This window comes from Glycine soja, chromosome 4 (assembly GCF_004193775.1).
Source record: "Glycine soja cultivar W05 chromosome 4, ASM419377v2, whole genome shotgun sequence".
Taxonomy (NCBI): Eukaryota; Viridiplantae; Streptophyta; class Magnoliopsida; order Fabales; family Fabaceae; genus Glycine; species Glycine soja.
The window spans coordinates 2646151-2659188 of NC_041005.1; the positions used below are offsets into that span (position 1 = coordinate 2646151).

At 30.8% G+C, this 13038-nt stretch overlaps 1 protein-coding gene and 1 long non-coding RNA gene across 2 annotated transcripts; one reads left to right on the plus strand and one right to left on the minus strand.

The window, feature by feature from the left end:
* Positions 1–1927: 1927 nt before the first annotated feature.
* On the minus strand, positions 1928–2943 carry LOC114408654. Its single transcript, XR_003665923.1, has 2 exons — positions 2614–2943; positions 1928–2545 (listed from the first exon to the last, which is right to left on the minus strand). It is a non-coding gene; the product is annotated as an uncharacterized LOC114408654 (long non-coding RNA).
* A 418-nt stretch (positions 2944–3361) lies between these two features.
* Positions 3362–11556, plus strand: LOC114408653 (J domain-containing protein required for chloroplast accumulation response 1-like). Its single transcript, XM_028371781.1, has 9 exons — positions 3362–3987; positions 6979–7607; positions 7737–8065; positions 8220–8322; positions 8904–8968; positions 9066–9128; positions 9214–9291; positions 9882–10058; positions 11195–11556. The coding sequence occupies exons 1-9, from the start codon at positions 3569–3571 to the stop codon at positions 11231–11233; spliced, it is 1902 nt and encodes a 633-aa protein (XP_028227582.1). The 5' UTR covers positions 3362–3568; the 3' UTR covers positions 11234–11556.
* The last annotated feature ends 1482 nt before the right edge of the window (positions 11557–13038 follow it).

Sequence of the window (13038 nt, forward strand, 5' to 3'; positions counted from 1 at the left end):
TAGGCTCATTCGAGATATTCTAATTTTAGGTATCAATTTTACCTGACACAACCAGATCAATTGAGGTTGGATTATTGGGTTTATTGTTAAAATAATAAAAAAGGAAAAAATATTATTATCATGTTTTTTTTAAAAGAATTATCATGTCTAAAAAATTAAAATTCATCTATAAATCATACCTATTACCAACAATATTTAACACAATGGATAGATAATTAAATTTCTTAAACATACATGTTTTCAGAATTTGAGGGTTTGTTTCTGAATTATATGTATTGAGAAGTTTTTGTTCATCCAAAGTTCAAACACAAAATTTTATTCAAGAAATTAGAGTTCACCTTTACCCAAATAAACTTAATATTGGTGTACGACGTTAATATAATTCACACAATCCAACCGTTTAATCAGTTAATAACGTTAACTATCATATTTCGACCATATCATTCTTGTTTAAATGATTACTCTCAGATTCAATAAACATAAAAAAATAAGAAAAAATAATTAAAAGGAAAAAAATTCAACTTGAATACCAAAGGACAAAAACTAATAACCCAGGGTCGATCTAGTGGTATCAAAACTTTCCTACACCCTAGAGAAATTATAGAAAACTCTAAATGGGACGAGACCACTTGCATTTGAAATTTAATACATAAACCTACATGATCAAGCATTGCATATCAAAATGTTGCACAAACAGTACATCAAAACCGCCCTGCATCCAAGTGAGGTAGTAGATTTTAACTTTTAGTACCATTATTGTACACAAAAAAATGACAAGAACTAATGTTTATCTAAATTTAGAGGGTAACTTAAAGTCTTTTAAATTCATAAAAATATTAAAATTATTATAATTTTATTTGAAGTTTTTAAATATAAGATTACTTTATCCAACTATCATAATTAATCATACTTAATATTCTTTTAAATTGATGATAGCACCAATCATTTGATTTTTTGTAGAAATATTGTTGAATAACATATATTACTTTTAATTTTAAATAAATAAATGGTATATTATGTGATTGAATTAATCGTGTTTTAATTAACTTTTGTTCAATCTTTGGTTTTATCTTTCAATATATTTTCATTTAGATTACTTTCAATATGATTTTTAGTTTTTCAAACATGTTTATCTAAAATACTCCTCTAGATTCAAATATAAAAAGAAGGAAAAAAAACATCCTAATTAACTAAAATATAATCAAATTTAAACTAATTAAACAATATTTAATGTTATTGAACCCAAAATACCCTTAATTAAGATGTCCAAATTTAGATGATTATTATTACATTCTGCCTAATATGCATCTTGTTTTATTTCCCTGGAGAATTACACATTGACTGTTGTTATCGGTCATTTAAAGATTAATAATTATTTTTGGTAATAAGATTGGAAAATAACTTGTTGAGTATTTGGTTGGGCTATGCATGTGGTCCTTTGCTTTTTGCTAAATGTTTAGATGGGTTGCCTTGTTCATGACAGGTTTTTACTTTTTATAACACCGGTTGCTCCATCTTGCTATCAGCATTTAAATCTTGCTCCTCTTAACTTGTATCATATACTTCTTATTTTATTGTGGGGACAAAAATAGTTTTCTTACTAGGAACTCTCATTCTGGAGTGATCATTATAGAAGGTAATTTTTACTTCCTAGAAGAGCTATTCAATAGATTTTTGGAACACTTATTCCTATTCCAGCTTATGGAATGAACATTTTAGAAAACAGATTGAGTTTCAGATTCGCCTTTCTAATAATATAAAATATGTTTCTGAAATGAGTGTTCCAAAAAATGCTATCAACATTCTAGATTGCATGTTTCGAAACAAATATACATATTTTCAGAATAAGTATTTCAGAAGCTTTGTTTTACTATTATGAAACACCCCTATTCCAAACCGAAAATTGTGTTTCATAACAATCATTCCATAATCAAAATAAAAGCTTTTAGAATAACTGTTTCGAATATGATTGTCATTGTTCCCCTTACAGAAAGGATTGTCCATGAAACAAAAGTTTAATAAAAAAAAACATGAGAGAAAACACACCTGCATGTCGAGCCAACCTCTCTGGAGTTGTGAAGTTGAAAGAAATCAATGGGGGAGTCAACACAAAAATCAGAAAAGGTATAATATGAAAAGTGTAATTTGGGGATATTAAAAAATCAGGAGGTGAAAGATTCAAAAGGGGAGGTGCAGGGTTCAAATTGCCTTCCAATGTTAAAATTGGGACGGATTGATGCATTGTTTGACAACCTGTATAATAACGATATGTTCCGGATTTGGTTCAACCCATGCTTGCTTAATCAGGTCCGGTCCAGAGCAACCTCAAACAATAGCCACACTAATGTGTTTACACACTGTCTAAACTAAACGGACGTAACATGCAATTAGGCGCATAAAGACCATCAAACAAGCACCTTTCCACTGCTGCTCATGATTCATGAAGCGGGACAAGCTTGATGATACTTCGATTGTAGTTTGATACCCAGGTCTGAGGATGCCTAACATGTCTTCCGTGTCTCTCTCTATGTACCCTTTTGTCCTCCTGCAGCGTATGGTGATTATGAATAAAAAAAATGTGATACTGTTAACAAAGAAAAAAAAAATAGTTACCTTCTGTTCAGAACTTCAGATAGCTGTTCCGAATTCTTAAAATTTCCCGTGTTTTGAAATTTGTTTCTTTTTTTCTTTTTTCTTATACATGAAATTTGTTTCTTAAAGGCGAGACTAGGCAATGCGAAAACATGTTTTAGAAAAGCGCCAAATCGTACCAGATCAGGCACCAACCCTCTGCTCTGCAACTGCAACTGCAACGTTAATTGTGATGCCATTTCCTTTTTTTGATTGCTTATGCCTTATTGTCCCATTTTCCTGCTCAACGACGAACCCAGAAGCAACCGAACAATTATCCAAATACGAAGGGGACCAGTGCAGTGGACCATTTACAACGTGTCAGCATCTTCCTGTAGTATTTGGCAAGTAATATCACAGTATGAGTTTAATTTTCACATAGAGATTTTTATATTGTTGATTAATTTTCATAAGTAATTCTTAAATTAATGAGAATTTTTAGTTGTAATGTTTTTGTTATAAATATTATAAATTGGTTCTCATAAAAGAAACATCAAATCAAGCTTCTAATTTAATCTTATAATAAAAGGGGTCAGAATGAATACTTTTTAGTTGTAATGTTTTAGTTTGGGTTGATAAATGCAAATGTCAAAGAAAAAGACAAAAGTAGAAATGTCTTGGGACATGTCATCATAGTTTAGACATGGTATTTAATTAGTACCACATAAAATTATGGCCAATCCAAAACATGGAGTGGAGCGCGTGGGTTATCGCCATCACCACTTTTGATTTGTTCGTTTGAAATTCTCGCAGCCAATCCACATTCACTCATAATTTGTGGCTTCAGAATTGCTATTAGATTTCCCTCCTCCACCCTACAAGTCCAACTTCCTCTAAAAAATTCCCCTTCCATCTCACAAACGCATAACTCTGCACTCCACTTCAATATATAGTTAGTTGCCTTTCCCGCCAGCTTTCAAGTGTGAATCGTTCTTCAATGGAGCGGTTTTATTCTTCTCAACGAGAGAGCATTCTTTTAGGGTATAGTAATGACAATAATAATTCTCTAATTCAAGGGTCGAACTTGGAGGTTGATTTCACCGACGTGTTTGGGGGGCCGCCGCGGCGGTCGTCGGTGAATGAAGTGCGGCAGAGTGTGGGTGAGTTTAGTGAAGAGGAAAGAGGTTGGTGTAGGTGGCCGCCGGAGCGTGAGAAACCGGTGTTTGGGGAGGATAGTGGAAACCGGAGACGTAATCACAGCGACTTCTTCGATGACATATTCGGAGGGGAGGAATCAGCGAGCGTGTGTTCCACGCCAAAGAAGCGCGTTGGGGACGCTTTCGCGTTGTCCCGAGTATCCAGCCCTCTGCCTCCTGCGGCTGATCCCGTTTTTGGCTCTCTCCCTGCAACCTTCAGGTTTTCTTCTTTCCCACCTAACTACTTAGCATTAGGTTCACTTTGCTTCAATTTTTAAAAACAAACGTAAAATAAAACATGAAACTCCTTTCATTTTTTACTTTTAATATATTAAATAGTAATTACTCTACTTTTTCAGATATCAAAATACTTTTTACTATTTTATCAAAATTAGTATCTGTTCCGCCAATTCTATAACTTATTATTAATTTTCTAAAATTAGTATTTAGCCGAACACGTATGTAATGCTATATGTGTTTAAACAGAAAGCAAAAGAAAATAGAAAAAAAAAATATATATATATATATATATATATATATATATATATATACACGTGTGTGTTTAATCGAGTGCATACAAAATTAATTTTATAAAATTGGTTTGATTTATGCTTACATCTTTTATTTTAAAAGAAAGTTAATAATAAACTTTAGTATATTATTTTTATAATCTTTGCTAAGAACTTCAACCAAAAGAGGTAGGCTTGGGTTCCTAGTATAGCTATAAGAAAGCCAATTGAGCTAAACTGACTTTATTTCTATGCTTACTGAGCTTAGATGAGCAAGATGTTTAACTCAATTAATTATAAATCTTTTAATATTTATATTTGATTCTTACGAACTAAATAAAATAAACTGAGATGCTAATGATTTCCTTAGGGATAAACTTTCTTAGTTAAACTTTCTTGATAAGTGAGACTTTCACGAAAGCATGGATTAGTAAATTGATTCGATATTTCATTGTCAACCAACGACGTTCTCATTTTCTATATTAAATATACCATAAGACTAATAAGTTGATTTGATCTAAAAAGTAAAAACTATTTAACGTTGTTTTAATATCAAATTAAATACTCAACAGAAAATTAAATATGTAAATATTTATATAGAATTAAGTTAACTGATATTTTATCATGATTTTAAATCAATCATGGATCTGAAGAAAAGTTATATTGGTTTTACCTATCAAGTTTTTGTTCTATTGAAAATATTAAATACTTCCTCTTTATCACTTTCTTGAGATTGTTAATTAAAAATTTAACTTTTAAACATTAAATGGACTAATTCATTATTATACTATCAAATAAGTTTTTATTAATAAATTGAGCCAATTGTGTGAAAAGCTTTTTTAGAATTGTCTGTTCATATCATAAATGTATTTATAAGTTATAACTATTTTTGTATTGTATGATCATTTATTTTTTAATAAAAATTTGTTAACCGAATTTGTATTAATAAGTTAGAATCTTAGTTTGTATTGTCTATGCATTATTGTAAAGTTAAATTAAATTAAATTAATAAAACTATTTTTATTTTTATTTTTTTGTAAATTTAATAAACAAAATATTATTATAAAAATATAATAAATATAAGATAAAAACATAATAATAATAATAATAATAATAAGAAAATAATTTATCTATAAATAGATGTAAAATGCTAATGCAAAGTTTAAGAGTATTAATAATTATATCATAATTAATAAAATATTTATAATTATGGATTATTTTAAAATACATATTTTACATCATACGTTAGCATAAAATATTTTAACATGATCTTTAAACTTCTGTAATAAATAAAATTTAAGTAAATTTTACTTCTCTCATGAATAAAAAACATTAACAAAATACTTTTTTTCAATCCTTTACTTCAAGTATATAGATTAAGGTAATGAAACTCCAATTTTTTGCTGAACAATAAAATATCTCATATATTTTTCAAAAAATGATACTATTTTAGTGATTAAAATCATTTAAGAGTACATCTTCAATGTTGTTATGTACCAAATACAAAAAAAAAGTACATTTTAAATCAGATTAATTATCTTTATCTAAATATCTAAGAAATATTTTTATCCTTTTGCATATTTAACTATTGGTGATATTTAAAATCGTATTTTTTTTGTAGCCAAAATTAGTTTTTTATAGTAATTTTACTTGATTAATTTTAAAAATATAATATCCACAGTGCCATTCACATTTCACAATTTAAATAATGTAATAAATTTTTATTTCATAATATTCTATTTCATTTTATTTTCTCTCATTTCATTCCATCAATCTAGATATAACAAGTTCTGATTCACGCCTATACTGCATAATAGGACATTTCAACTGCTTCAAAAATAAAATAAAACAGGGCATTTCAGTTATTATAACCCACAAAATTTGTGTTTACCCGTAAGTCTCTTTAATGATAGAAGAGATGAACAGATTAGCATTGAAAATTAACTCTAAAACAAAAAGCATTGAAATTTATCAAAAGTAAGCAATAGTCTCATGGGAATGTGAAGGGATTTAAAATTAAAATTCAAAAGAATTATTCGAATCAATAAAATTAAAAAACTGAGTTAGATAAAATACTATAAATTGAAATGAGAAAGAAGTGAGCAAGAGACATTCTGGGAAAAAAGAGAGTAAGAGAGGCTTTTCACGAGAAATTTACACCCCACCGAACTTTCTATAAATTAACTCACACACGTGTGTAGATATATTATGTTACATAACATCATATCAATAAAGATTGATCTAGACACTTTATATACGCATTTATATTTATATATGGACATCCACGAGTTAGGTCTGATAGAAACATCATAGGAAGTAAGAACCCACGTCAGAAATAAAATGCTCACAATTAAAAGTTTAAATACAAACATTGACACCAATGAGAAAGTTGATAAATATGTTACTTGTGTGATGAACTAATCATATTATTACAATTGAAAAGTTTAAATATAAACATTAACACCAATGGTAAAGTTGATATGTTACTTGTTTGATGAACTAATCGGATTATTTCAAACCCAAACATGATTGGAACATTAAATTATTTACTCTATGATTGACTTTTTAGTTACACATGACATATTAAGGTGGGAAATTCATGGTTTAGTTGCTCCGAATGTCCAAGCAATTCATTAATGATTTGTTCTTGTTCATCTTCAATTTGCCGCTGATGCTTACTCCTACCACTTTCAACTGACCAGCCTTCCTGCCAAATTGACAAATGGAGCGGACCTTCCAACATTTGGTTCCCCCACTAGGAGTAGGAACCTCCTCAACAACATCAACGATGGCATTGTTGCTTCAAATGGATTAAAACCTTACCGACAAAGTCTTTTATCACAGGAGTTTTCAAACTCGAGCACATTTGATAAAACAGACAAAGGAAGCATTATGAAACAAGACATATCTATTAGTGAAGTTTTGCCTAGTGCTAGTAATGGCCAGTTCCATTTCTCAATATACAAATGGGCAAGTAAAGGGGTGCCAATGGTGATGCCTCTTAGGACAGAGAGAAACTCAAGGAATAAAGATAAGGCTAAACTTGAGAGATGCTCAGGTGCTAAGGAATGGATAGTCAGTGAAATTACCACACAGAATCCTATAGAATACAATAGAAAACAAGATTCCAATCAGATTGTAGAACAAATAGTTTCTGCCAAAACTCAATTAGATACATCAACCAGCCCTCAAACTGTTAGTAAAGATGTTCCTGCTAGTTCTATCTCACGTGACACTAGAGAAGTAGAATCAAGTATTCGTTCTACAAGTGATAAGAAGCTTGAGCCCAAACCATTACAGTTTCTGTTCAAAGAAAGTGATAAGAAACAAGGTGAAGCCATCTTCACTCTTTAGCATTTCATTCTCTCTCCTTCCCTCTCTCTACATTATATATATGTATGTTTACACACACATTACTACCTTACCAGCCTGTGATACTGTCCTTCATTTCATATGTCAGATAATGATGAGATGATTACAAGGGAGAGAGAAGAAAACAGGATGATGAAAAGCACAAAAAAGTCGTCTGCTGTTTTTGATGTTACCGTGAATCCAATGAAACAAGAAGAAAAGGCAGTTCCCTTGAGAGATGTAGGACGTAGCAAAGCCACTTCCCAGGGTTCGGTAAGCTTAGGCGAAAATTTGGGGAAAGGCCTAGTGAAAGGAAAGGTCAAAGAATTTGCTCGAATTTTCAACCAAGAAGCTGTAAATAAACCCAAAGTTGACTCCAAATCTCAACCTCAGGGTTCTACATACAAGAAGAGAGATGCTTTAAGGACAAAGAATGAAGTAAGTATTGTCACAGCTTAAGAAGATGACTACAAGAGAAAATTCACTTTGTTAAAAGGACATGCATAGTTTGAATGTGCTTTAGTGATAAATCTCATGTACAATTGTAGTTTCACAACAGTAAGGTGTTTAAGATTTCTTTCAATTCTCCTAGGTGGAAGCTGGTCCAGAACAACCCAAGAAGGATAACTCCGTCACAGAGACCACCAACATCTCTGCTAATAATTTGTTTCATCAAGATGATATATCAGAACCAGGTACCTCTTAGTTATCCATATTCCAATATTCCTTCAGTTGAGAATTGACTAGGGAAGTGGTCGAATTATGAATATGCTATTCTTTATTCATAGCATGGTGACAAGAATATGGCACACTTACCGTGATTATGTATGTGGCCTACATCTTACAATAGGAAAATATAATTACATGGCAAGCAGTATGCAGCAGATTTTATTTAAAATTCTTATGTGGTCATTTATTATTTCCTTAATTCTTTTTCTCTTAATTATCTGTTAAATCGGTCCTCGAGAAAGTTTTCTTTACTGTATGGTCTACATCCAAGATGTGGATGGATTTCATTTGGATACACTGCAAGGGAAACTATTTATACAATCAATGAATAATTATGGTACCAATTATTTAAAAAAGCTATTAGAATCTTTTCGATGCAAGTGAAAAAACTTAGTTATTATACAAATGTGGCACTTGCTTATTTATTGACAGCGTTAAAAAAATTTACAGTTACCAATCTTTAATCAACTTTTAAACTCTGTAGATATGATTTGGCTGAACATTGATGTTTAAATTATGTGATGGAACTACTTGATTTTGTTGGCAGAAATTCCTGATATATCATTTACCGTTATTGGAGATAAAGACGAGTCCTTCCCTGGGAGTTTCATGGTATTCCATTACTAAGTTAAATAAGTTCCTTTCGTAAGTATTAATTTTTTGCCTTTTTGTGCCTTATGTTGATAAGCTCCTATATTGGGTTTTGCAGATACAAGTATTAGCCCAAGATGAGGGTGAGGTCTTACAAACCCAAAAAAATCAAGAAATCCAAGTAATTTGTTACTTACCTAGATTTGTTTGTTTCAAGGTTATAGAAGAACAACGATATTGAGTATATATCTCTGTGTACAATGTAGACAATTGACAACAAGATAAAACAATGGTCTAAAGGGAAGGAAGGAAACATACGCTCCCTGCTATCGACATTACAATATGTAAGAAAAAATAAATTTGTCCTTTACTCCTTGCTATTCTTATCCCACATGATTGAAAATTTGATTTCTTCTTGTTTGTGAAATAAGAGTAAGCATTTAATTTTGACTTGAAATCATAACTAGAGGTTAGTGCTTTTAAAGTCCATTAATGGGACTAGAAAGTCTAATAATCCCCCTATTTGGATGGTATACTCTAAGAGGGGACGTAGGATGTCAAAATCTGATCATGTGACAATTATTTAGGATGCCTATATATTTAATTGTGAAGAATGGTTAGGTAATTGTTATGTATTTAATTTTGTAGGATAGTTATTTACTTATTTAGCACTTAATTAGTCTAAACATGCAGGATAGTTCTGTAGCAGTTATGTATTCATAGTATATGATCGAAGTAGGGATTATGTGTGCATTAGGCAGTTTGGACAAAGTTCATTTTCTGAGAGTTTCTCAACTCTAGGATAACATTCCTGCTGTAGTTTCCGTAAACTGTGTTTAATCATATTAAACATCAATTTTAATTGGTATTTGATCATCCATGGTTCCATGCTAATGACTAGCTCTTACTAAAATGACATTCATCATGCATAAAGGTACTTTGGCCGGAGTGCGGATGGAAGCCTGTGCCTCTTGTTGATATAATTGAAGGGAACGCAGTTAAAAGATCTTATCAAAGAGCTTTACTCTGTCTGCATCCAGACAAGTTGCAACAAAAGGGTGCTTCTTCAGACCAAAAATATATTGCAGAAAAAGTTTTTGATATTTTACAGGTAACATATTTGTGGTAATTGATTATCATTACAAACATTCTTTATCTTTCCAGGATCTATGTCTAGATTCCATAAAATTGGTCACACGCATTCCATTGCATCATGTTCTTCAATTTTGAGCTTGAGACAGGCAGACGTTTTTGGAATTTTTGGAAGCAGGAACAATGACATTTGTGGTGAATTTTGTGAAGCCATTCTAACTGGTGACTGGTCGAACCAATTTTACCAGTTTTTTTACTGATTTAGCCAGTTTTCTTACTAGTTTTTGCTCCGATTTTAAAATCCTTGACAAAGGCCATAAAATAATCAATAAACAATGCTTTTGTATTTGAATTTTGATTTTATTGCTTCTGAGAATTTTATAACTAAGCCATTGCTTTACCCTATGCTAACAAATCTCATAGCCACTCCCATCTACTCCTATTTAAGCTAAACACCTGTCCTCCCATCCTCTTATTCCTCTCTAAGATTATAACTAACAAACCCACCAATTGTTCTAACAAATTTTGGATGCAATTGATTTGGATCATTCTAAGTTATTTTGTACCAAATTGCCGCTATTGCATTCATTTCTAAAGTCAAGCAGAAGAAACCAGCTTAGCTACTGACAATCTAGATTTATGTTCTATTTTCAGCCTTCTTCTTCCTTAGCCTGCAACCCGAGTTAATGAGCTTATTTTGCAGTGCAGAGATAAAAGCAACTCATGATAATTTCCCAGCTACTTACTAAGATGCTTTTTGTTCCATTTCTAACGATCAAATTGTATTATGTCCTCAAAATGAGACGCACACATACACATAACTCCAAAGTTAATCATGTTCATGTTGTCCTCACCCAGTATGATTTTATTTCATATCTTCATATGTGCTCAAAACTAGTGGAAACAAGTCACTAACGTCAAATACTAACTAACCATATTCAAGAGGCAAGCACACTTTTACAAAACACAAAAATATACTGAATTATTAGTGATGGTTATGCGGAAGGCTTATTCATGCTAATGATTATTTAACTGATCGTATGCACACTGCAGTCAATTCTTAGGAAGCTATTTAAACATAGGAAATTATTAACATGCCTTATCATCATTTGTTTTACAAAAATCGAATTACTATGTCCATGTTTTACAATGCAGGAGGCATGGACTCAATTCAATATGCTCGGTGCACTCTAATTTTGCCAATAATACCATTATTGAGTAAAAGCTCCTATTGATTCCTTGTTGGAAGCTGGCTGATATTAAAAAATTAAAAACATAAAAACCTTGTGGGAAGCTGCCCTCCATAGACTTTCAATAAGGGGATAGATCTTGTTCTTATCAGAAGTGCAAGTGTTACTTCATATAGTTGTAGCTAATTTCATTGTAATTGTGATGTAATATAAGTGGTTGGGTCCGCAACTATGTAATTTTCTTGTCTGGTATACACCAGTATTTTGTGCAAGTGTTACTTTTGTTTATATATATATATATACAGCCTACCGTCTGTGTGTATATCAGCTTTCTCTGTCCCCTCTTATGAAAGTTTATAACTACAGAACATTTATAAAAAATTTCACTTTTATGTTTCATAGAGAAAAAAATTAAACATTAATTTCTCTAATTCTGCTGCAAGTAGCTTCTGCCTGCTTTGATACTTTTTGGCTTCTCTTCAAATTTAGCCAGTCTTAAATGGACACGTCTATTATGTGATGGGCATTTCCTGTGTTGTATCCTCAGTCCATGGTTAAGAATATGCATTATTTTGTTAGAAGGATTGTTTATGACGATGAAACATGTCATTATTTAATCAATAGGAATAGGCGATTTATTATTTCAGATAAATCTTTATTGTGTGCATGATTATCAAATTCTCGAGTTAATTCGTTAACTTTTATGAGTCTACAAGTTTACTTGTCCTCTATGAGTTCACTCTTGAGTAAACTCTTTTTTAGTAGACTCTGGTATAAACTCTAAGTAAACTCGGTAGACCTTCGAGTTTACTACCTAGTCAACGAGTTGGCAAGTTAAAAAAATTAGACCAAAATATAAGTCATTATTTTAGGTTTTTGTCTTTATAGCATTCATTGTACCTTCATTTAGCGTATTATTCTCAAATACAAAATTCTCATCTTTAATAATATCAAACCCTTGTTCTCTATTAACATCAAACTCTCGATGAGAATGATCTACCACTACTATAACCTCTATAAGTTATTATCTAATAGTGACGCATTATTACTAGACTTAGTTATTTAAATATTCTGAACATTATGATTTACTATTTTGTTTTATTATATTGTTAAAATGTTTAATTAGTATGTTAATTATAGATATTTTGTTATTATTTTTATATGAAGTAAACTCTTACATAAATTCTCGAGTTTAATAACCTTGATTGTGCGCATTAGAAATATTGTTTATGAGGATGAGCCTTAGGCGTGGCTTTTTCTATCTTGGTAAACAAATGTTGAAACAAATAATTATTAGAAATGTGTGCTTAATTTACATATATAATTTTGGTATCATTAAACGAATTGCTATAGTGATATATTTGATAAGATCTTGTATCAAGTATCTTTTCACGTGAGCTCTAAGAATCAAGTCCTCAACTACAAGTAGTAGTCAGACTTTACTCTTATACAAGTAGGCTTTATAAGAATTTTTCCGTAATAAACACTTTAACACATACATATGATAATGTCCATTAAAAATTGAAAGTAGATTTTCAATCTTCTCATTTTATTTACTTTTGGTCTAATTACTTTTAAACGTCTGAAATTTATCTATTATTAAGTAATTACATTCACTCTAATAATATTCTTTCAAGTTTTGTCATTGGACTCAAGACTTGATATTACTCAAGTTGAGTCAAGTTTTCATCATTCAGATCAATTAAACATAGACTTGAGTCTCATTCCCTAATGATGTTTAACACATTTGTTAATCATTTTGTTAGAGAATTTACAAGATTTCTTTATATTTTATGAAAATTATGAATA